Source organism: Protopterus annectens, chromosome 5.part0, assembly GCF_019279795.1.
Source record: "Protopterus annectens isolate FY-2018-M chromosome 5.part0, PAN1.0, whole genome shotgun sequence".
Lineage (NCBI taxonomy): Eukaryota > Metazoa > Chordata > Ceratodontiformes > Protopteridae > Protopterus > Protopterus annectens.
Genome location: NC_056735.1, coordinates 392409629 through 392436351, shown reverse-complemented (window position 1 = coordinate 392436351; position 26723 = coordinate 392409629). Strand labels below are relative to the sequence as shown.

Below are 26723 nucleotides of genomic sequence, written 5' to 3'. Positions count from 1 at the left end.
GTTTTCACCCACATGGAAGTTAGAAATGGCAGCCAGTTGAACTCTAACAGTAGAAGAATTCACCGCCTGCTGAAAAATACCAGACAAAAATTCCAGAGTGGCCGGAACTGGAGCTAAAAAGGGGTCTACATTCCGTTAAGAGGCCCAAATAGAGAAACGTTTCCATTTAGTTTGTTATATCTTTCTGGTAGAAGATTTATGGGCTGCCACCAGAATGGCTTTAACCGGACAGGATAAACCAGGACTCCTAATCATTACTGGAACTGGAGCGGCCAAGCTGTGAGTTTCAGATTGTCCAGGTCTGGGTGAGGGACCCCTGAGGGGTGAGAAATAAGATCCGGAACCGGATCCAAGATCCATGGAGGAATTACTAGATAAGACCATAGAGGGAGGAACCAGACTAGACAAGGTCAGAATGGGGTGATGAGGATACCTGTGCTCCCAAGCCTGCAAGCTTTCTGAAGACACTTTGGAATAAGAGGTAATGGAAGGTAAGCATAAAGGAGACCGGGAGGCCAAGCATGAACCAGAGCATCTCTGGGGGCTTCCCCCTGAGGATGGTTCAGAGCAAAGAACTCGCTGCACTTCGCGTTGGAAGGAGATGTGAAGAGATCGCAGTAAGGCCAGCCCCACTTGAGGAAGATCTGTTCCGCTACTAAAGGATTCAGAGACTACTCGTAAGGCATCAGAGTAGTCCTGTTGAGCCTGTCAGCTAGAATGTTGGACAGTCCTGGAATATGCATTGCCACCAGAAAGCGGCTGGTGGAAACCACCCATTCCCACACTCTCATGGCTTCTGGACAAAGGGAGTAAGATCTGGTTCCTTCCTGCTTGTTGATATACCAGACCACTGACATGTTGTCTGACTGGATGGCAGTAGTCTCTAGAGGAAGATGGGCATGAAGGGCCTGCAACACTAAAAGAACCACCCTCATCTCCAGGACAGTGATATGCAAGTTGATCTTGGAAGGGGACCACTTGCCTTGGACTGTCCTTCCCGAGCAATGCCCCCCCCACCCTAGCTGGGAGGCATCTGTGGTCACTGTGGTTGGGGGGAAAGAAGGAAGAAAGGGACATCCCTGAACAAGGTCTGGGGAATAAGTCCACCAGAAAAGTGACTGTCTGCAAGCCCAGGATATGCCTATCTGATGGGACAAGGGTAGGTCCAGAAAGGACCACTGAACTGCTAATGTACACTGGACGACCCTCATGTGAAGACATGCAAAGGGGAGGAGATTGATAGTGGCTGCCATGGAATCCAGGGTCTGCAGAACTGATTCTGCTGATGGGCGGTGGGAATGAAGAAGGTACAATATGTGAAGTTTCAAACTGTTTATCCTTTCCGGAGTGAGGTAGACTTTCATTAATATTGTGTCTACCCGAGCTCCAATGAAATGTAAGCTCTGAACTGGAGTCAGTGATGACTTGTTGATGTTAATTGTAATGCCCAGTCTGTTTGCTAGAAGAAGGAAGTAATCCCTGGCCTGGCATAGTAGACGCTTGGTAGGGGCAGCAAGGAGCCAATCGTCCAGGTAGGGTAAAACCTGGATTCCCTGAAGCCTCAGGTGGGCTGCTACCACCACCATGACTTTGGTGAATACCCTGAGGGCTGTGGTGAGACCAAAGGGTAGGGCCCTGAATGGATAATGATTGGCCCCCAGCCAGAAGCAAAGAAACCTGCGGGAGCACCTGTTCATTTTGATGTGATAGTACATGTCCTGGAGGTCGATCAAGCACATCCAATCTTCTGCCTGCAGGTAGGGCAGAATGGACTGAAGCCTGACCATCTGGAATTTCTCCTTGGTTATTGACAGGTTCAGAACGGATAGATCCAGAATGGGTCTTAGGTCCCCCATTTTCTTTGGCACTAAAAAGAACCTGGAATAGATGCCTGATCCAGACTGATCTGGGGGGATGGGTTAGAGAACTCATTTTTTTAACAGCTTTTCTATCTCCAGTGCTGCTTCCTCCCTCTGCATGGGTGGAACATCCAGGAGGAGTTTTGGTTGGGGGTGGTGGTGTTATGAATGGGATGGAATAACCTCTGGAAATGATTTTTAACACCCAAAGGTCTGCTGTAATGGACTCCCACTCCATTGGGTGTAATGAAAGATGGCTCCTAACTGCCTGCAGAGATAAGTAGCCAGGCAACTCCTCAGGGTTGCTGAGCGGGTCTGTCCAAGAATGGTTCTCGAGACCTGAAGTTCTTTGGACCCCCTCTTCCTCTGGGCTGGCATCTGTCATAACCCCCTCTGCCTCTGAGGGAAGGAGAGTCCGGAGTGTACCAGGAGAACTGAGATTTATGGAACCACATCTTATCTGCCCCTCATTGATTCCTTGAGAAGGATCGCTGAGGGGCGGAGAAGTGGATCCCAATGGCAGACAGTGTCCTCCCGTCCTTCTCACTCTGGACTAGTGTCTCACGCATGGACTTCCCAAAAAGGGAAGAGCCATCGTAGGGAGCATTTGCAAAGGACGCCTTACAGGGTTCCGAGAATTGACATAGCCAAAGCCAGGCGTGACGCCTCATGGCAACGCTGGACCTGGCCGCCCTAGCAGCCTATTCCGTGGCATGGGAAAGGAGAAGCATGGATGTATTCGCAACTGCTTTGAGAGTGGCCATGCACGCAGAGAACATTTTCATGCTCTCTGCTGATGTAGGCTCTGGGGCGACTCAGTGACCTTCTTGATCAAGTCTCGCTGAAGTCGAATAACATGCACCATACAGTTCAGCGCCCTTATGGAAAAGGTGGCTGATGCATAAACTCGCTTCCACAGACGATCCATCGACCGCAACTCTCAGTCAGGAGGATGGACCGTAGCGCTCTCCTGAACGAGCTCTTTCTTGGTGGCAGTTGCCACGATCATCGTATCTACTGAGGACCCCTTACTCCAGCTGACTCTGTCCTGTGGTGGGCTAAGGACTTTATCCGGTATTTTTGGAATTGCTTCCACGGTGTCTCCTTCCATGCCCTAGACGTAATAAGGTCCACCAGTGGATCAGCAAGGGGGGACACCCAGGAGGTAGACAGGCCCATGTCGAATGCCTCCAGGAACACAGACTCATCCGGGGTTGTTTTTTGGGCAGACCACCCCCTCCTTAGCGTAGTATTTCCATGATGTCTCCAAAGGAGACATCCTTGGGGGGGGTGACCTCCGGGACCTTTCCCTTCTTCCAAGTCCGTGTCGTCTGTGAGGGACTCTGTGCAAGAGTCCAAGTGCCTCCTTCTACACGTGCATTTTTGAGGGACCTCCTCAGTGGGAGTCTCTTTGGGGGACTCGCAATCTGGGGGTTGCTCCCCAATAGGTGCTCCCTGGAGCACATGAACAACGGGCTGTCCCTGAGAAGACAGGATGGTCAGAGCTGTACCCAGAACTGGAGTCGGGTCGGATTCCGAAGAGGAGATGGTCAGAGGCCTCGACCCACTTGAGAGGACCCTCTCCACCATGTCGAAAGCCAAGGGAGAGTGGACATCCCAGGAAACAAACAATGGAGCCACTTTCCATGGATCTGACGGGGGAGTCGGAGCCAAGCCCACTGGTGCCGAGATGCCAAGGGGAAGGCTGCACTCCACCAAACTAGCAGCCGACAGCACCCCCTCGGATCTGACACCGAGGCTACGGTTCCGAGAGCTTGGATCTGACCCGGTCAGATCTGACCCGCTCAAAGCCATGGCCGGAGTTGAGGTATTAGGTACTGCTGGCACCGGCCCTCCAACCCCAAGGGCTCTCGGATCCAAGGACTCCAAAACCAAGGGCCGAATTGGAGAAGGAAAGATGGGGGGCGAAGAAGGGCTGAGAACTCCTCGCTCTGGAGGGAGAGGGGGCTGGGTAAGACCTCCATCTGGATCTGGGTGCAGATAAAATTCCGCATCATCCTGTCCATCTCTGATTTGCTTAGACTGTGGGTGTAACGAGACGATGAAGCCACTGACACCGGTCGGGAGTGTCAGTGAGGGGAGGCTCTCGAAGGAGGCAGAGACACCGTCAGCTCTGGTGAACGGAGCAGAGGGGTGCTGGGCCTGGGAGGAGTTTTCGCCATAGCTGGAGGCCCCGACTGCGCCAAGCAGTCAGGGGACTGCGTTCTGGGCCTATCTTTGTGCCTCCTGTCAGAATCCAGAGGCCTAGAGATGGGGGGCGGGGGGTTGAGCCCCGGAGGCCTGGGAGGGAGAAGACGGTAGTGGCCACTATCATGGAAGACGAAGTGGGAACAGCCGTTCCTGATGCAGATAAGAGGCCTTCCATAATCAACTTAGCCCTCCAGTCTTTGAGGGCTCTGGGATTAAAACCTGCACAAACTGCACAGGCCATGTCCAGATGAGCCGCACCTAAACAAACAATGCACAGAGTGTGGCCATCAGTCGGGGAATGCTTGTGGCCACACCGTGCATTTCCTAAAGACAGGCTTAGGAACATCTGCCATGTCTAAGGAGGGCCACATATACACACACACACACACACACACACACACACACACACACTAGCGCTAACTGGGTGGAGAGGAAGGGGAACACAGGGAAACACAACACTAACTTATAACTTTTTTTTGCACAGACGGTCGACGCGGGTGTAGGGGAGTTAAGACAAGAATTTTAGGGGGAAACTAGCTATCCAAAAAGACAAACACTTAAGAAAATAAAACACTAAATGCCTGGAACTTGAGACCATGCTGCTGGGCTGGAAAGTGGCAAACGAGATCTGAGGGAAGGAAGGAAGGAGATGGAGGGGCATTATGGGTAGGGGGAGGAGCTTGGAGCGCAGATCAGATGCTGATGATGCGGCCATCTCGGATCCGATCTGGATCCGAATACCCACAGGTTGAAGATCAAATGAAGTAAATTACTTCACATCAGTTGTTTAACAGCAATTTTATCAAACTCAAGCATATTATCCAAATATTTCCCTAACTTATCTTTAGCAGTCTGCATTTGCTCGTCCTCTTGTTTTGTGAGATTCCCCTTATTCTGCAATACTTCAACATTTGTTAGCCCCTCTAAATAATTCCCATTACTTCTCAACCATACTGCTTTCTCTTTTATTTCTACCCTACTTTAAACTCCATTTTTATTTTATCTCATTCACTAGCTGTTCTTTCTGAAAAAAATTCTGTCTTCCCTAATAACTCTTGAGCAGTTTCCACTAACCATTCCTTAAATAACTCTCTTTTTAACAGGCAGGTGGGAAGGTGCCTATGTTTCATTTTTACTGCATTACCCTGCATTTTTTACCTGTGCATAATCTGAAATAGTCATTGCGTGTGTGTCAAAGTTTTCAATTGAATGCACGTTTGTGTCTTTCGGCTTTTCCCGGTTAGGGGTTGCCACAGCGGAACTCTGGTTCGCTAATGATTGGCAGTAGATTTTTTACGTGCCGAGTTTGCCATCCCTGATGCACAACCTTCAGCGAAGGTACGCCCATTCACGCATGCCTCCACACAGAAGACGCACTAGCTGAGAATCGAACGGCACAACGGCTTGCTGTGAGGCGACAACGCTACTGCAGCACCACCACCGCATGCACATATTCCTGTAAAATACAACTTCTATCTCCCTTTAATTTCTCCAGTGGACCCCATTCCTAAGTCAAAGTAAGTTTAAAGTTCATGAAATTAGTATTGTTTCAAACTTTGATGTCAGCCAGAAGTGCTCTTTGCAGCACCCGGAAGGTGCCCAGTAGTGCAATTCGCACAGGGTTACATGTACCCTGGTGGTAACATGTCTAAATACGATTGTAGATTCTTTTTTATAAGACCTGTTGCTCCTACTACTACTGGAACTGTCTGGGTACCTTTCGTCCACACTGCTCTTGTTTCTGCCTGCAAATCCTTATATTTTATGACTGTGTCTTCCTGTACGCAAGACACAGTAGTCACTGGGTGTAGCAGTTTCAATGATCAATGCTACTTTTGTCTTCTTTTCATGGACCACTATATCCAGTTTTCTGGCATCTATCTTTTGAACTGTTGGTAATGGGTGATCCCATGTAATGTAGACTTCATTTTCTATGATGTTTTGTGGCTCATGTTTCCAGTGTTTAGCCACTTCAATACCATAATTTTTGCACAACCCCCAGTGCAACAGTCTTGCCACGTTGTTATGCCATTAGTATGTCACAGCCAGCAACAAGGTGTGTGCAACTGTTTCCAATTCAGTTTTACAAAACCTACACCTACATTTGTCTGTTTCTCCCACATGTTCAGTGGACTTTGTAAACCAATGTGTATGTAAGACCACTATCTTGGGCCTCAAATATTAACCTTTCATCTCTTGATTTCAATTTGCCTCTCCTTAACCATTCCTGCGTTCATTCCTGATCAACATGAGGCTCTTCCAGAAATTTTCTGTACTGCATTCTCCACATTACTTGCCTTCTCATCTGGCCCTTCACCTTATATTCTTTCTTTTGTTTTTTTTGTTTTTTTTTTGGCACATTCAGTTGCTGCCTGATTTTTATTTACGTCTGGTTTGATTTCCATTCCTGATTGACACCGATATACTTCTGCTAGATTAGGCAGCGAAGTCATCTTAGATTTATTTGCTTCATGTTTCAAAACTTTAACTACATTTGGGTCTTGTGAGGCCAGCAGATGTGTGGAGTCACATGATTGCAGATCTATACATGTAATCAATTTCAAGGAGGCCTATCCCTCCTTCGGAACAAGTAATATATAATCTTGGTAGGCACTGATTTTTATAAATCATTTAGTGAGCATGAAGCTTCCTTCTTGTTTTCCTACCTGATCCATCCAACATGTTTTGGGACCAGTTAACACTCCAAAACTGTAAGTTAGGACAGGAAGAGCACATTGGTTTATAGCTTGGATTTTGTTCTTAGACGTCAACACTGTTTTCAGGATTAATTTAAGTTTTCTAAAGCATTCCTTACTAAGTTTTATTCGCATTTGTTCATGTTTTATTGTTGATCCTTCATCAGTTCCCAAATATTTATACACCCCCACTTGCTCAAGTTCTTTTATACCACATTCTTGTCCCAAACTGATGTTTTCTTGGTGTTGTAGTTTTCCTGCTTTAAAGGTTGCTTTTGCACATTTATCAAGACCAAATGACATTCTTATATCATCTGAAAAAGTTTTAACAACTTGCAGTTATGCTTTCAGTTTCTCATCTGATGAGCTATACAGTTTTAAATCATCAACAAAAAGAAGATGAGAAGTCTTTACACTTTGTTGTTTTCTAGGAGCCAATGGCCTAAGCGGTTAAGTAGGCAGCTTAATGGGTTAAGAGCAAGACAGAATAACAGGGGTGACAGAGAGTCACCCTGGAATATCCCCCTTTGAATTTTTATCCCTGGAATAATAATTTGTCCTTTAACATAGCTTAATTGCAAAGTGGTCTGCCACTGTTTCATGGTCACTGTAATGTAGTCGATCAGTGTAGGAAGTATCTTATACATTTTTAAGCACTCTTATCCATGAATGTGGGATACTATCAAATTTTTTTTTATAGTTAATCCATGCCATACCTGGATTCTTCCCCTTTCTACAGTTCTCCACTATGACTTTATTTAACAACAAATGATCCTTTGTTCCACATGACTTTCTTTTATTGCCCTTTTGTTCTACTGCCATAATTGAGTTTTCTTCTAAATGACTATAAACTCTGTTGGCATCAATTCCAGTGTATAATTTATACTTCATCAGAAGACATGTTATTGGTCTATAGATTTTAGGGTAGCTTGCAGGTTCCTTCTTAACTAGTATCATTGTTTTTCCTGTTGTTAGCTAGGTTGGTGTCTGTTCAGGGTACGCATATAAATACTTCTTACTCATAGCAAAATCTTCATACAATAATGTTAATACTTTTCTTCATACAATAATGTTAATACTTTTAACCAGAAGTTAGGTACTGCATCTTAGCCTAGGGTTTTCCAACTGGAGGCTTTTCTTAACTTTGTTTCAATCTCTCTGGCTGTTAATTCATCCCACTTCAAATCCTGTACCTTTAAACTTCTTACTCTTTCATTTACTTCTTCTATCCATTTAGCATCTTTATGATCCACAGGATCTTCATAAATACTTCTCCAAAATTTCTCTATTACTTCTTTTTTGGTGATCTTTCAATTCCTTTTACCTTGTTTCCCAACTCTCTATACACATTTTTGGGTCATCAATAAATTGCACATTTTGTACTTTTCTTTTGTATTTATCTGAGTATCTTATAAGTTTTTCCGCCTGTACTGAGATTTTTAGCTTATTTGTGATAGTGCATGATAGATCCTGGTCTATTCTAATGCTGCGCATTGCTTTTATTATGTCTATCTTTCTTAGTATTTTTGTTGATCTGTTTCCTCTTCTATATTCTCCTAATAGTTCTTGTCTTAACTGCTTTATAGTTTTCTATATTCGATACTTCCATGATGGTATACGATTTTTCCCCTCCCTTTTCCTCACCACCCTGTGTTCTTGAAGAAGGACTGTATCAGTTATTAATTTAGCTGCACAGTAATATACCCTGTTTACTTCTGTTATATTGCATGGATCTCTATGGACAGTCCTAATTACTATGTTAATTTATTTTATCAAACTTCTGACTTTTTGGGTTTTATTGACCTTCTGCAGTCTATTTCTTTCATTGATATTAATATGTCTATCAATCTCTACTAAATCAAGCAACTCTTCTCTTAGCTCGTTTTCTTCTAAACTAAAGGCACATTTTTTTTATTTTCCATTTCCTGCGAGTATTTTATAGAAAGCTCTATAGCATCTTCCTGTGGCACATTCTCTTCAATTTCATCCTGTGCCAGCCATTGCTCTGTCATATGGGAATTTACTGGCCTATAACTGCTCAACATTGACTGCATCTGAGTTTCCAGTTTCCTGTTCCTTCCCTTGCTCTCCAGCTTCAAGTGAACATTTATACTGGTTTTCTGTGGAAGACTCCAAAATATCTTCATATGGTATCTGACCAACTGCTTCCTGTTCCACTGGTTTCACCTTAATTTGGATATCCAATGCTCTATCCTACTGTGGTGCTTTCTGAATTAGATTTTCTACATGGAGTCCTTCACTTTGCAGGTACTCCATAACCTCAGTTTCTATCTTTTTTTAAACTTTTCCATTACTAATCTCCTTTTCTACTTTTCTTCTTTGTCTTCTTACTTTTTGTATTGTAAAGTTTTCCATATCCGGATTTGTTTACCTGTATTTCTCTTCGAATATCGTTGGTGGTGTTCTTTTTGTATTGGTTAGTTTTGCTTTCTCCTTTGCATAAATATTACACCATATTAAACCTCTTTTTCTTTCCCATGTCCATATTACTTCTTCAGATGTCTTCTGATCTTCCTGCTTCTCCTTACTTTGTGGACTCACTCCATTTTGCTGTGATGTAACCTGTGTTAGACCTTCTACACCAAATCCTTTACTTCTGCTTTACTAATCTTCTTTTCTACATTCCCTCTTTGTGATATTATTTTCTTTATTGTGAAATTTTCCATATCTGGATGCCTTTACCTGTATTTCTCTTTCAATATCTTTGGGGCTGCTTTCTTTATATTAATTAATTTGGCTTTCTCCTTTGCATAAATATTGCACCATATCAAATTTCTCTTTCTTTCCCATGTCCATAATTCTTTTTTATACTTTTCGCACTTCCTCAGATGCTTCTTTTTCCAAACACGTGAATAAAAAAAAAACAAAAAAAAAACAAAGAGGTAAAAAAGGCAGTAATTGGTGCTAATAACAATAGGGTATTAAATTTACCACTGTGCCATAGTTCACTGGACTAGGAGTTATAGCTAGGATATGGAAGAAATAGCAAGCACTCAATGGTCATCAGTGAAAAATAAAAGGCAATTCATTGGTGTAGCTACATTATGGGATAGAGTGAAGACAGCTCAAAGTAAATGGTGAAGAGACAATTACAGGATGATCAAGACCATTAGCAGTGGAATAATTCAGCAAGTCACAGAGCAATCTTATTAATATCCTGTCGCATTAGTAAACATGCTTATAATGACAGATGTTCACATAAAGATAACAGAATTTTATAGTGCACTGTGGCTCACTTTATCAATCTGTGATATCTGTTAAGGCTGGAACTAAAGAATACTAAGGCACTGTAACTTCAGGTGATACCCTATGGCTGCTGTAAGTACTTCAGTCCTTTTATTAATATTTGAAGTATTTAATCACTGGACAACTAAGATGAAGCAAACTGGTCCACATATGATGTCCTATACTACTGCTAAGAACTAACCGTTCTGCCATGTACATTGTGATATCATAAAATCCTGAAATGCTACAGGTCACAAGGAGTAAGAGAAACAAATGTGGACATTAGAAATTAAAAGGAGGTGCAGCTGCCTGCTATAGTGAGCAGAAGCTACTGCACGCCTTCGCGTGCAACGTAAAGACATTACAACTTCTGTCTGGCTGGTAAAACTTGTATGGTCAGAACAACTTTATTGTATTCTATTATTTAGTTGTATATTGCTGGTATCATTTTTGTCATAGACGTTAATTTAAGTTCCTTTGAATTCTTTGCCACTTTGTGTAATTTTTTTCCTTTGCAATATTTTATTAAATTAAAGCTGAATATGGATTCCATAAATGAGTATGCAATTAACGATTTGCTAATGCACAAGTATCTTATACAGTGTAATAAATGCTATGCATATTTAAAGGTAACAGCTGATAACACTGGTGATCTTTGTTCCTCATGTCAAAAGTTGGATGATTTGCTTACCATTGTTAGAAGCAAATCTAGACTTGATGATTGCACATGTGCAACTGGCATGGCTTGGAGAACTGTTGTATCATATATTAATGACTGGACTGATGAACTAAATAATGTTAGGCATAGAACAAATAGAACAGATTTAGGAAATGATGCATCTATTTTCTGCAAAGAACATTCAACTCCTATGAAAGATGATGAGGCCCCTGAGAACTATGGAATTGTGGATGCAAGTACACAGCAATCTGAGGATCCAGTTTGTTTAGAAGTAAACAAAAAAAGAAAGAAAGGAAGAAGTTCTCAACAGATAACAAGGAAGAAAAAGAAAATGACTAATGACTGTAAAGGAAAGAGAATATGTAGTAAAAAGGATTCTGCTTTGTTATGTAACACACTGGTGACAGGGAATGAAGATATCTGTCTATCAGAAAACCCTCAGTCTACAGAAAAAGGCATCACCTTTCCAATGGAAAAGGTAGAAAAAAAGAGACAAGGGGCAGGTGAAAAAGAAGAAATCAAAACTGAACGTGGAAGGATTGAAGAACATTACTGTAAGAAAAAAGAAGAGAAAGACATATGTTGACTACATGGCTCAAGCTGTGGATTTACAGTGCCAGCTGGTTGAGAATTTAATACGCAATGAAAACAGTGGAATTAATAAGACCAATAGTGATGAAGATCTATCCTTCGTAACAACTGATAGAGCTGAAATGACTGTATTAGAAGCTGAAGATTCTTCACAGATGGTCAGCAAAGATATTCTTGTAATTAGAGATTCAGTTACTAGAGGAACTGATACTTAGATTTTGCAGAGATGATAATGAACATCGAGTAGTGTTATGCTTGCCAGGAGCAAAAACAGAAGATGTGAAACAAGCCTTGGAACGCCTTAATGTAAGGAAGTATGGATCTGTTTTTATTCATGTTGGTACAAATGATGTCACCAACAAAGATTCTCTGACTGTTAGTCGGGAACTGACAGCCCTCCTAGATAGTACAGCTTGTACTGGGGTTAGGACATATTTTTCACAAATCACCTATACAAAGGATAGTCAGGTCACTGTGAATGAAAAGATTTTTTGGATAAACACCTACATGGAAAAAATGTCCTGTTTTAAAAAATGGAAATGTATAGAGCATCCAAGCATTCTTTTGGATACACGTGTTCAGACAGGATGGTGTGCATTTGTCTAGATCAGGGAAGATAATTTTTGCAGCAGATATTTTGCAATATTTGACAAACACTAGCCAGGATTTTGCCAGGTCAAAAATGTAACAGTTCACAGATAGCAACATTTGATGCATCTCTGATGGTTGTTAATGCTAGGAGCATTAATAATAAAGTGTTTTTTATTAGAAAATTTGCTACGTTCCCACAAGATTCATGTTGTTATAATTTGTGAAACATGGTTAAAGAACAGTGACTGGAAACCAGTTCTGTCAGAGTATAAATGTTTTTACTGTAACAGACATTCTAACAAAATTATGCATTAAAGATAGCTATGAGACTTGTGATTATTACATGTTCCATGATAATACCAATACTACAGACTGTGTAATTGTGACAATAAAGTCAACCCTGGAACATATAACAATTGTTGGAGTGTACAGACCACCAAAGTCAAGTGCAGTGACCTAGAGGAATTCATACATTTCTTACATGAAACACAGGATGGAAGAATAATATTAGCTGGGGACTTAAATTTACCAGAAACAGACTGGAATAATATTGACTCAACAACGTTAGTAAAGAAATTATTCACAGAGTATATTCAGGAACAACAAATGCTTCAGACTGTAAAAAACGTACCAGGGGACGAAATATACTAGATATTGTTTGTGTTCCAAAAGAAATTACTGTAACTTCAAGTCACGTTTTACCACCATTGATGTGCAGTGATCATGGGGTCATAAAGTTTAATTTGATGCTAGATAATTCTGCCAAACTGAAATCTAAGCCAATGCACAGAAGGTTAATTACAGATTATAGGGAAGCAAAAAAGTTGCTATATAAAACTAACTGGAGTGAGGTGTTCAGTAGAAAAACTGCAGATGGAATGTGGAAAGTTTTGAAAGAGAAATTGTTTGAGTGCAAAAAGTCAAAAAAATGTTTCACATCAGGATCTAGGCACGTAACATCAGGGGGGTATATTTCCATAAGAACAAGATACCTGATTAAGGTGAGAGACAAAAATATAAGAAATGGAAGAGAGGTCTAACTACAACTTTGAAAACTGAAATAAACGAGCTGGACAAACAGATTAAGCATAGTGTTAGACATGATCAAGAAAAATTTGAAGAAAATTTATATAAAGATATTGAGCATAATAGGAAACCTTTTTATAGATACATAAGATGTGGAAGGAGTAAAGATACACAAATTGATAAACTATGTGCAGATTACAAAATTTATTCTCAGACACAACAGATTATAGATATAGGTTCATAGGTTGATACTAGGCTATCTGCCCTAGGGCATTTATAAGCCTAGCCAGAGTGTGTTTGGCTTTCGCCACCCTTTTAGATTAGCTGACTGTGCCTCTGTATAGTAGGCCACAGAAGGTAGCCCTATTAAGGTTAGTTTACTGTACCTCTGTCTAGCAGGGACACAGAAGAGATCCCAGGGGTAAACTTACGATCTCCCATCCACTTGTCAAGATTTCTCTTGAAGAGTGTCAGTGAGGGGCTCTGCCTAACATGGATTGGGATTTTGTTCCAGAGTGAGGGGAGCCTCTGGGATATGAATCTGTCCCTCCAGCATGTCCTATTTATTTCTGTGCTGAGGTTCAAGTCCCTGGAGTGTGTAGCTCTAAGGGATTTGGATTTCCTGAGGTGGAGCATGTCCATTAATTCTGGGTTGGACATGGCTTTATACGTCAGACACAGATCGCCTCTGAGTAGGCGGTACTCACCTGAGTAGAGCTGGAGTTTCTTTAGCCGAACTGCATAGGGCATCTCTTTGAGTCCCTTGATCCTCTTGGTGAGGTACTTTTGGGGTCTTTTCCAGTTGCTGCAGGTGTCGGGTAAGGTACATCCCAAACGGGGCATTGTATTCAATTATGGGCCTGATAAGTGATGAGTAGAGGGGCACAATGACCTCTCTTGATCTAGATGTGAACCCTTTCGTGATAAGGTGGGCTATATAGAAGGTCTTTCTAACCACTTTGGCAACGTGATTGTCAAAGGAGAGATTACTATCTACTTGGGTCCCCAAGTCCCTAATTACTTCTTCCGTACTTAATGGATTACCACCTATGTGGTAATTTGTGGGCACTTTATTTTTCCCAAAGGGGATGACTATGCACTTTTTGGCATTTAGCTTTAGGCTATGGCTCTGGCACCAGTTCCCTTTTGGAGGATGCTTGTGTCAGCCGGAGAGTCGATTATGGCACCTAGTTTGCAGTCATCTGCGAACTTGGTCAGCCATAGTCCACCCGTGTTAGCCTGTACCTCGGAGAAATATATACTGAACAAGATTTACAAAATCTTATGCAAAAGAGTTTGGCTCCACAAAAGGGGTGGTAAGTTGTCCTAGTGACATCCAGGTAACCTCAGATACTGGAATCAAATTAGATTATATTGAAAAAAAACTGTGCAAACTGGATCCAAACAAAGCGCAGGGAGGAGACGGAATAAATAATAATGATTTGAGAACACTTAGGCAAGAACTTACACTGCCATTACATCTATTATTTACTAGGTCATATAAATACGGGGAGATTCCTCAAAATTGGGAGACATGTACTTACTAAACCTGTCTTTAAGGGAAAGGGGAGTAGGACAAACCCAGAATCATATAGACCCTTAAGTCTACTTTCATGTGGTGGAAAAATAATGGAGAAGGTAATACTGGATAAGTTATTGTCAGAACTGGATAGGTTGGGACTTGAAACCATATATCAGCATGCATATGTTGAAAATAGATCTATTACCACCTGTAACATGATGTTCTATAACAATATAATAACAGCTATGAATGAAAAACTCTGCTGTGATGTGATTTATATAGATTTAACTTCAGCATTTGACAGGGTCAAGCACAAAACACCAATCAATGAATTAGTACAACTAGGTATTGATGTACTGTTGATAAGATGGATAGCTGCATGGCTTACAAATAGGACATGGCAAGTATCACACACCAACTGGACAGGTGAAATCCTTGGTTACAGTCAAGGTGTCCCACAGGGCTCTGTATTAGGCCCTTACTTGTTTAGAGTGTATCATTCAGACCTTACTTTTTCATCTGAGGTGTTCTACAGTCTATATGCTGATGACCTGAAATTGGGTAAACTGATTACAAGTGTTACAGATAAGGCATGTCTGCAAAATAATTTGACTAAATTGAGCATTTGGGCACAGGAGAATAATATGTTGATAAATACATCAAAAACTAAGCATATGAGATTTGGGAGACATAAACTGAAAGGTGAATATTTAACACAGCACACAGTGATTGAAACTGTAGACTCATTTAAGGACCTGGGTATATGGGTAGATTCAGCTATGAGTTTTTCTAATCATATCAACCAATTGGCTAATGATAGTTATAGAACTATAGGTTGTATAAAAGATTTATAAAGTCTAGGAAATCAAACATAATGAAGTCATTGTTTGTTAGCTACATTGGACCCAAACTTGAGTATGGAATAACAATACGGAAACCCTATAGGAAAACAAGCATGAATAAACTGGAAAGAGTACAGTGGAAACATACTAAGGGCATCCATGGATGTGAAAATCGAAGTTATTATGAAAGACTAAAGTATCTGAACTTGTACAGTGTCTCTTACAGATATTTATGTGGAGATCTTATTCAGGTATATAAGGCATTTAGGGAATGTTTGGGGTTATCAAAAAGTACTAGAGAATCGTCAGATAACCTATGTAGAAGATTCTATAGGAACGAGAAGTGTACTAACTGGTTCTCTGACAGAGTAGCTGATGCTTGGAACAGACTACCAAATTACATTAAAGCAAGTACTAGTTTAGATATACATATATATATATGATGCACACAAACACACACATAAAATATGCATGTAAAACATACTGTTTATGACTGATTCAATTTAAAGCAACTTACTTGGGTCATATGGATGTGGCTGCAGACAGTTCACCACATGATTGTCAGCTTCCAAAAGCATAAGGTGTTCCGCTGTGTGACGATCCCATATAAATATATGGCCACAGTCTGAACCACTCATCACAAAGTTATTACCCCAGAAGTTTGATTCCTTGATCTACGGCAAAGATAAATAATACTTGTAATCAAGCACAACATTCAAGCTTAGATCATAACACATTTAAATAATACTGTCAAAGATATGTTTTCTCAAGATCAGAACAATACATATGGTAGTATTAAATGATTACGGATTTGTTCAAACTGCACACGTAAGCTACCAAGATACAGATTTGCTAAAAATGCATGTTTTAGCAGTTTAATTTGACATTCCCTGACTGTGACTTTCAAATTTATTAATTTGAACATATTTATTTGGACAATAGCATCTTAAATTTTTCACTGAGAGGAAAAAGAACAGAAAGGCATTTAATATGCAACTGTATGCAATTTTATGACGCCACTTTTGCCATCCTGTTACTTAAAAAATGAAGTCATGAGTTGCACCTGACAGCGTACAGGCAGAATTTCAAAATCTGGTGCAATGACATTGTCTTTAGAAAGACAAAAGCTTGAGTGATATCAAAGGAGTTGGCATTCCAAAATAGCATCCCTCCCCCAGGGGAAAGGGTCAGAGAGCTACCACTACCATTAGAAACACCTAGCAAACGTTATATCTACCCAAACATTTCAAAGCTAATGTATGCCAGGCAGCAGACTAATATAATGTGTGTTACTAAAAGTCCAATTTGTTGTGGCAAAATAGGTAGTCATTCTCTCTGTAGCTAGCTTCAGTTCATATAGGATATTATACCACACACAATAAAAGAGAAGCAATCAGTAGTCCCTGACAGAAAGTTAAACCAAAAACAATGGCTGAAGGAAAATTTCACCCCAGAGTGGAAGCACTTCTCATAAAGATAGGAGTAAGGAAGCATGTACAAAACAGGAACTCTGAAATTTGATAGTATTACGCAATCATATTGTTACAATTTTTTATCCATTTTTGGTTCCTTCCTGCTTACCTGCATGTGCCCATTCATTGCCCTTGCTAAGGGCAAGAGCTGAACAGCAAGGTGTGGAAAGTACAGTTTTGTACCTACCATAAATGTAGATGTCCGAACAGGATAGCATCTGCAGTCATAACAAATGGGTTGTCCTGTCGTCAGGCAGCCCTTCGGTCGGCCGGATTCCAAAGTCTGGGTCTGGCCTCGGCTGTCGCACTTCACCCGACGTCATCTCTGCTGGTCTTCGGGTATAAAGGCATCAGCCGACGCCATTTTCCTCAGTGTTTCTTGCCCCAGATGCCAGTTGCCCTCTTGGAAAACTAAATTTTGGGTAAATGCCAATGTTTCCAAAAAAAGGTAGGCAAACACAAAAATAAGCATGTATGTACATATATACAAACAAATACACCATAAGAGATCCCCCAGCTAGCTATTAGGAGGGTAAATACCCTAGGAATACCACAGAGGGAAGGAGGGTGGGTAATCCTGACTGCAGATGCTATCCTGTTCGGACATCTACATTTATGGTAGGTACAAAACTGTACTATGTCCTTCAAGGATGCATCTGCAGTCATAACAAATGGGTAGAATACCATAGCCAAACTAGGGAGGAGGAAGAAGAATTATGGTGTAGTTAGGATCCCTTGCAATACAGCAGTGGCAAACCCTGCTCGGGATCTAGAGTATAGAGGTAAGTTATAATGCTTGGCAAATGTATGCACGGAGGTCCAAGTAGCCGCCTCAATAATGTCCTTGGTTGCCACTCCTAAGAAAGCTGTGGTAGTGGCTGTAGCCCTTGTAGAGTGAGGTCTTATGTTCTGTGGAATTGGTTTTCCATGGTAGGAGTAACAGAATCTGATGCAATTTCCTATCCACTTGGAAATTGTCTGTTTGGAAATTGCTTTTCCTTCCCTTCCTGTTGCATAGGCCACTAGAAGCTGGTCAGTTTTTCTATTGCCCTTGGTTCTGTCCAGGTAGTAGCGAACTGTCTATGTACATCCAAGGTATGCAGCAGTCTTTCCCCCTGTTCTGTGTTCTGTGGGTTGGGAAAGAAGGTAGGTAGGTGGATTGCCTGGTTTAGAGACACTCTGGATACCACCTTAGGCATAAATGTAGGATTAGTTCTCATGGATACTCTATCTTGATGGAAGATTAGGAAGGGTTGTACTGCCATTAAGGCCTGTAGTTCCGAAGCCCTTCTTGCTGAAGTAATTGCCAGTAGGAAAGCAGTTTTCCAGGATAGGTGTTGAAGATCTGCTGTTGCTGCTGGTACGAATAGAGGGAGTGTCAATTTTTCTAGCACAAAGTTCAAGTCCCATGCTGGTAATGGTGGTTTCCTAGGAGGTTTTACATTCTTGATTCCTCTGAGGAACTGCCTGAGTAGAGGATGTGAGAAGACAGGGGATCAAGCTGTATTCTGCAGAAATAGCTGATGCATGTATCTTGATGGAGGAATAGGACAGGCCTGTATGGAGAAGCTCTGCCAAATACTCCAGGATGTTGGCAATATCTATCTTTGACACATCTTTTCCTCTTTCAGTGCTCCAAATGACAAACCTTTTCCATTTCCCTGCATAGTTCCTTCTTGTAGAAGGTCCTGCTGGCCTCAGGATAATGTCTTTAACCCTTTGGGATAAATCTGGGTTAGTTGCTGTTATGTAATGTTCCAGGCAGTTAGTTGGAGTTTTTAGATTTGGATGCATGATGTTGTAGTCGTTCTGAGTTAACATCAAAGGCATCAGGGGTAGTGTCCACGTTCTCCCCCCGTGACATGCTCCTCAGCAATGGATACCAGTGTTGTCTTGGCCAATTTGGAGCTATCAGAATTATCCTTGGACGCTCCTCTTTGATTTTCAGTAGTATCTTGTGCATCAAAGGAAGAGGTGGGAATGCATATGCTGTCAGGCCTTTCCAACTGAAGGATAGAGAGTCCACCTTCCATGCAAGTGGGTGGTATGTCCTTGTGCAGAATTTCTTGAGCTGGTGATTGAGTGGGGATGCGAATAGGTCTATTTGTGGCATTCCCCATTTCTGTGTGATGGCCTTGAAGATGTCGGGTGTAGCATCCATTCGTGAGCATCCGAGGTAGTTCTGCTTAACATGTCTGCTAGGATGTTTTCTTTTCCGGTACAAATATTGCCTGTAACTGAATGTTGTAGCTCAGAGCCATATTCCATAGGTCCAGAGTCATTCGGCATAGTGGGTATGAATGAGTGCCTCCCTGTTTGTTGATGTACCACATGACTGTGGTGTTGTCTGTCCTTATCATCAAATGGCCTTCTTTGAGGAATGGTCTGAAATTCTGGATTGCTAGTTTTACTGCCAGCATTTCTTTTTGATTTATGTGGAGGTGCAGTTGATCTGGGGTCCATAATCCTTGTATGCATTTGTCCAGCATGTGGGCCCCCCAACCTAGGTCTGAGGCGTCCGTTGTGATGGTTTGGCTTGCTTGAAAGTTGTGAAAGGGCAAGCCTGGGTTTGACTGGCATGCTTGAGCCCACCATAGGAACTCTTGTTTCAGGCATGGGATTAGTGGTATTTCGGTTTCTAAGCTGTGCCTGTGTTGAGACCATAAATTCTTTAGGTACCACTGTAGTTTTCTCATATGCAATCTGGCATGGGGACCAGGATTATGCATGATGCCATGAAGCCCAAGGCCTGCAGTACTTTCCTTGCTGTTAGTTTGTTCTGCTTTGTTAATGCCAAGAAGTAATGAGGGAGTTGTTCTTGTTTTTCTGCAGTTAGGAATGCCATTTGTTTTACTGTGTCCAATTCTGCACCCAAGAATGTTTTTGTTTGGGATGGTATTAGTCTTGACTTTTTAAATTGACTGTGTATCCCAGGGCTTGTAGTAAGCAAATGACTCTTTGTAAGTCTTTTGTCAGTTTGCTTTTGTTGTCCGCTTGTATCAGGCAGTCGTCCAGGTATGGATAAATTTGGATTCCTGTAGCCTGTAGCCTGCAATGGCGATTACTGATGCCAGGCATTTTGTGAATACTCTGGGCACAGTAGATAAGCCAAAGGGCAATGCTGAGAATTGATAATGCTCTGATCCTGCAAGAAATCTGAGGTATCTTCTGCAATTTGGTCATATGGGGACGTGCAGGTATGCCTCCTTGAGATCTAGAGTTACCAGCCAACACTCCTTGCCCAGCATGGGAAGAAGTTGCTGTAGGGTCAGCATTTTGAATTTTGGGACAATGATGAATGTGTTTAAAGGACAGGTCGAGAATAGGTCTCCAACTTTTCTCTTTTCTTGGTACTAGGAAGAGTCTGGAGTAGAATCCTTTGCCCTGTTCTGTTGGTGGTAGTCTTTCCACAGCTCTCATCTTTGTTAATTGAGCTATCTGCTTTAGAGCTTCTGTTTTCTGATTTGGAGGTAGGTTTGGCATTCCTCTTTTACTGGTAAGGTGTGGAAGTGAAACCTGTAGCCTTGGTCTATGGTCTGCAAAATCCACTTGTCTTTTGTGATATAGTGCCAATTTTTGAAAATAAGGCTAACTTTCCGCCTAAGGGTGCTGCTATTTGTTCCCTGGTAGGCGTTGTCAGAGCCAAGTCACTGTGATTGTCCTGTTGCAGTGGCAGTGCTTGTGTCTGTGCCTCGCTGGTTATTGCCTTGCCACTGGCGCCTCTGTAGGCACCTCCTCTGGATTGATTTCTGCCTCTGGAACGTCTATTCCTGCCTCTCTGAGATTTAGAGGAGTCTGGAAAGGACCAATTTTTGGAAGGCTAGTTCCTGCTAAACCTTGGGGGCTGAACCTGTAAGAAATCTTTAACTGTTTGTACAGATTTTGCCTTCTCTTCCATTTTCTTCATTACTTGCTGAGCAGGAGAACCAAATAGACTGGCCTTATCCATAGGAGCATCTAACAGCTTTGCTTTAACATGATCCGGCAAGACCTGTTCTTTCAACCATGCATGCCTTCTTATAACTGTGCCAGTCATGGCTGATCTAAATGAAGCCTCCAGTGCATCATAGCCACATTTTAAAGAATGGTTACTAACCTGCTGAATGTTATTCACCATTTCTAAAACATATTTCTTATCTAAGGAGTCATCAGAGGACAGTTTCTTAGTTAACTGATCAAGCATAAACTCTTGGTATTGGATCATATGAAACTGACAGTTCAAAGCTCTAGCTGAAAGAGTAGCAGAGGTGTAAACTTTTACCCCATCTCTAAGGACCTGGATTCCCTTTCAGAAGGGAGAGGGTTTTTTGCTGAGGTCGAAGCTACTGCCTTAGGTCCCTGGGAGATAGTCTCAGGATCTGCAAGTGGGGCCTTGTATAGGTGGTGATGAGTGTCCGGTACCCTGTAAAACCTATCTGGTTTGGCAGGGGCTGGAGGTAAAGTATCAGGAGCAGTGCAAACATCATTAAATGCATCATCCACAACAGGCAGAACTGGAGGTATAGCTAAGGGCCTATGTTGCAGTAAGTGTAGAAAGGTCCTAAGCCTTTTTCTTGAATCTGAGAAATCTTGTCCCTGCCATTGGAATTGCTCTCTCATGGCATGTAAGGTTTCCCAAAGGAAAATTCCTCTGGTGGAGAGGCAGATGGAATAGATTCTTCAGCATCGGAATCTTCATAAGTAGAAAAAGGAGCCTCTGGATGGTCTGTAATGTCTGAATCATCAGAAGAATCATCTGAGGACACTGGCTCTGGGGGCTCTGCTCTAGGTCTCTTTTCTGGAGGCTGAGAGGCCCTGTCTGGGTGAGATTGGGATCCCTTATTAAAGAGATGAGATCCTCTGCCAGAGTAAGCATTTGAGAACTGGAACTGGGCCTGTGTGAGGGGGGGCTTAACAGGCACTGATTTAGCAGTTTTGGCTGCTTTAGCCCTGGCAAAGGCCTTAATAGACATGGCTGCAGGAGGCCTAGCAGCACCACGTGCTGGGGTAGAGACATCCAAAGGGATGGTGTCTGATAATTCTATAGGAACCACATTAGTAGGCAAAACTTCAGAGGCCGATTCAACTAGGGTAGCAGGAGCCTTGGTAGTAGTCATGGATTCGGCTGAAGATTGACCCGTTTGCTCGGTTTTGGCCGAAACCGAGACACTCGCGGTTTGCTTAACCGTGGTTTCGGCCGAAACCGCGGACCGCGAGTGTTGGTCTTTTTCTTTGCGTTTTTTAACAATTTGAGAAGTCGGAGGATCCGACGGCATAATGTACGCAAAATCTGAGCCGAAAAACTGTTCAGCAAACTCCGACCGACGCCTAAGCGTTCGTCGGTTGAAGGAAGCACAGGCTAAACAGGCTGCTACGTCGTGGTCTGGGCCTAAACAAGGTAAGCAGTAAGAGTGGAAATCTTTATGAGGTATTTGTTTCCCACAAGTTAAACAGTTATTTACTTTTTCTGACATCGGATGAGGCAAGAAAGAGTCCCCAACGGGGTACTTAGCTTTTTAGAAGTCTTCGAAGTAGTATTCGGTAGTAGTAATCTCTGGATCTGACCGACCGGCACTTGCGAACAGCTTCTGCTTCGGGCGCCACGCGGCAAGAAAGACTGAGGAAAATGGCGTCGGCTGATGCCTTTATACCCGAAGACCAGCAGAGATGACGTCGGGTGAAGTGCGACACCAGCCGAGGCCAGACCCAGACTTTGGAATCCGGCCGACCGAAGGGCTGCCTGACGACAGGACAACCCATTTGTTATGACTGCAGATGCATCCTTGAAGGACATCATCACAGAACATGTGACAACTGTGAGGAAAGATGCCAGAACAACAGATACAAGTCGCAGTCCCATACATATGTCCACTGACCTGAGTGACAAGCAAAATGCAAGTGCCTGTCTCCTGCACATACCTTGCTACATATAAACAGAAAATAATAATTACACACAATAACACACCATGTTGTGAGCATGCACTGTGAGACAATGCAGTACAACTCCACCTCACAACTCCTCCCTGCAGAAAGCAACAACAAAGTGGTCATACTACATCAAGTGTTACCTCCACTTGACATAGAACATGTAGGCATTAGGAAACATTTTCACTAAGGTGACCTTACAAACATTTGCCAAGAGCTAGAACTGTTCCAAATATGTAACAGGAAAAGACAATGAACATTTTTATGCTATGCATTTATTATACCATTCAGGACAGTGTTACCTAACCTCTGCTTCCATATACGGAGAACATCAGGGTTCCTGTGTTGCAGGTCATCAAAATGATGCCTACAATGTTCCCCATCCTGGTGATGTCTGTAGCCGAAAAAAGCACCTCAGTCATGTCATGCACTGCACTAGAACTCACTACAGGAAAGGCTGCCAGTATGTACATGTGTGTCATGTGTATCTCCTGTTTGTAGATTGTACTGGCAATTAGGTAATCCACAGTATCAGGATAATCTGTCTCTATACATCCCTGTCATCTATATCTTTCCTGAAAGCACCATCAGAAAGATCCAGTAGATACCCTCTGTAATTGTCCGCAAAGGAGATAAAGCAAAACTGATCACCATGCAAGCGCTCTTCATCAGCCTCTAACAAAAGCTGCCATTCTCCCAACTCTTCTGTGAAAACTGTGTTACTATTGCAAGGAACAAAATGACAGCCTGTGAATCAGGCTTCCAACGTGATGTCTGAATTGTGAGTAGTGCAGAACAGAACTGTGTAGTGTTGTGATGTATGTACTCACATAAGTTCCCAGCATTAGCTTACTGCAATGACATGACAAGGGCCAGCATATGCAGCAAGCTGTGCTTTAAGTCACAGATTTGAGCAGCAAAAATAGAGATTCATAGACTTTTATGCAACCTAAGTGGCATGACTGTGGCAGCAAAATATAACAATTAAATAAACTTTCATGCAACTTGATCTAATTAGCCTACGTGCTGTGCAAACACCAAGCTCCCCACAACAAGCATAATTGGAGGATACGATCTAAAAAAGATACAGCAGTCAACTCCTTTTTTGAGGGAAGAAGCAAATCAACAACAAATGCCTGTCTAACCTGGCAAAAGTAGCCCTGATCTAGCTAGGATGAGGTATGATGTCACTTCTCTACAAATCCCCATCATGATAAATTTGGGTAAGAGGAAAGAACTGAACCAAATGGGATTTGTGGAGGCCTATCCTCCAGCAATAATTCTTATATACAGACATTTACTGTTACGGAGCACATGCTCACAAAGGTGTACTTAGTTCATCATAAGGATCATGGTTATAATAGAACTCACAACGCTTGGGAAAAGTACTTAAAAAGTAGGTAAAATGGCCACAGATCTAGGGTGGAGATACCCACATGACTTGCAAGACTATAATGGCAAACCCTATTGTGCTCCTGAACTGCAGGTCACCTTGGAATGCCTGCAAAACATGTGAATGGAAGTCCAGGAAGCAGACTCACTGATATGTGCTGCTACTTTTCTGAAAAATACAGCAGTGGCAACTGCTAGTCTAGTGAAGTGTGCTTTAACTTGCCCCTGCAAGGTTTTGCCATGGTGGTCACAACATAAAACAGAAAAGACCGTTTGCTTGGTATCTGCCTTGCCCTGCTTTTTTGACACAAAGAGAATAAAAGGCTGGGCTATCTACCTGAAATCTTAAGTAACAACTCAAATCACTGTGAATGACAGTTAAACTACAGTCAAGTTCTTTATACAACAAAGCCTGTAATTTTAAGACACGCTTTTGCTGAAGTGGTGTCCACCACGAAAAAGTCTTCCAGGATATGCATATTAACAGTGTAGTATATGCAGGTTCAAAAACATGTAAAATCAATTTTTCTTTTACAAAATTATGGTCCCAATTAAGAGGCACTATCATCCTTAGAATTTCAGATGAAAAACTCCCTTCAAAAATTACTATAAGGCCAGAGTATAGTGGTGGCTCTAATGGAATAAAATGCTACAATTGGAATTGGCAAGTGATGGCCTTGGACTAATGGGCCTATATCATATGAGGGAATAAGAAAAATCACGAATGCTCACAATCTCGAAAGCACCAGACCTCAAACTTGCTACTGTGGGGGGCTGCACCCCCCACCCCCCCCCGCTAAATATATTTTCCAACTCCGAGATCACACTACAGTGAGGAAAGGGCAAATATTCCATTCTTCACTGTTCCGCAATCTCAGAAACAGCACTTTGAGGTCCGGTACTTTCGAGATTATGAGTGTTCGCAGTTTTTCCTACTCGCTCATATGATATAGACCCTTGACTAATATGTAACACAGACGCTTATCAGAGATAATCGTACCAAATACAACAAGATGGATGAGAACAAAGCTAATTTAAGTAGCATGCTATGGTGTGCACATCAGACACAGAATATATTCCATTTAGCCAGGTATGACTTCCTGACCTTTTACAGGATTAAGTAAAACTTCAAATGGAAAGAAGACTCAGAAAAACATCAGGTTTCTTTATTTCAGGATGCTAGTCTGAGGCTCTTTCAGTTTGGGTACACCCAAGTTCTTGACAAGTTACAGGGGTTTAGAAGAATAAGGGATTCCTTCTCATTTAAGTGCACCAGCTTGGACATCCAGGATTGCCTTGGTTAGAAGGGGAATATCAAGATGAAATATGTTTTCTCCACTGCTGCTTTTCTTAAAACCACCAGTAACAGTGTGAAGGCAAATATAAGCCCCCTACCCCATTTAAAAAGCAAAGCAGGTCACTATTGAGGCTTCCCTACATAGCACGTGAGGCAGAATTTCTTAAGTTTTCAATCAGAAGTGAAGTGAGCAAGCCTACAAATGGGATCCGCCAATTTAGTTTTAGTCAGTGGACGATTCTTGTATCCAGCTTCCATCCTACGATGGTGTATAAAGCGGACGTCAGCATGTACCAATCCTCAGAACTGAATGCTGCAAGCCGAGCACCAGTCTGATCCCAGGTGAGGAAACATGCCACCAGAAAACAGGCAAATATCAGGAGGAAGGCAGGGGGAGAAATAATACTGCGATATATAGAAGAGAAGGACATCTACGGTTATGCTAAGATTTTACACAACTATTCTATGTCTTTGCATTCATATGCTGCAGTATTCATAACATATGGGAGAATACCAAAGCTCATGCAGAAGAATTGGGCAGAGAAGCAGTAGCACTCTCTACAAACCCTTGCAAAATAGCCCTGGCAAAACCAGCTCTGGACCCGGAAATGCGATCTAACATATAGTGTTTTGTGAAAGTATGTTCAGAAGACTAAGCAGCTGCTTCAAGATAGAGCAGGTGTTTAAACCCTTGAAAACGGCACAAGAGGAAGACATAGCTCTGGTAGAATGTGTCCTAACAGCTGAGAGGAGTCTTCCCGTGAGACACACAACAAAAGGAAATGGTTTTGGAAATCCAAGTGGAAATAGACTGTTTGGAAACATGCCTGCCCAGGGCCCTTGGGTGATAGGAGACAAAAAGGTGGTCAGATTTCCTAATTGGTTTGGTTTTATCCAAACAATATTCAAGTTGCCTGCACACATCTAAGGTGTGTAAGATCCTCTCACTAAAGGACTGAGGAGAAGGGAAGAAGGTGAGAAAATTAATGGACTGATTGAGTGACAACGCATTTACCACCTTAGGCATAAAGGAGGGATTAGTGCATAGAGACCCTACCCTTGTGGAAAACTATGAAGGGAGAAAAAGACGTAAGACCCTGTAATACAGAAACCCTTCTAGCAGAAGTAATAGCGATGAGAAGAACTGTTTTCCAGGTGCAGTGTTGCACAGAACAACAACTTGCTGGCTCAAAAGGGGCCAGAGTAAGCTTTTCTAGGACATAATTAAGATCTCAAAGAGGAGGAGGAACTGGTTTCCTCAGTGGTCTAATATGAAGGACACCTTTTAAGAAAAGTTTAACTTCCAGCTTGGAAGCTAAAGGGAAAGACATAGGTAGACATACTGAAATAGCAGAAAGATGAGTTTTCACTCAGATAGGACAGAACCACTGGAAC

General features: G+C 42.2%; 1 protein-coding gene across 3 annotated transcripts in view; it reads right to left on the bottom strand.

The window, feature by feature from the left end:
- Positions 1 to 26723, bottom strand: part of DCAF6 (DDB1 and CUL4 associated factor 6) — a 2031218-nt gene that overhangs the window by 144869 nt on the left and 1859626 nt on the right. For all 3 annotated transcript variants that reach the window (XM_044072358.1, XM_044072359.1, XM_044072360.1), the window contains one exon: positions 15781 to 15937. In XM_044072358.1, the coding sequence (XP_043928293.1) occupies positions 15781 to 15937 (157 nt within the window). The remainder of the gene's footprint in view (positions 1 to 15780; positions 15938 to 26723) is intronic.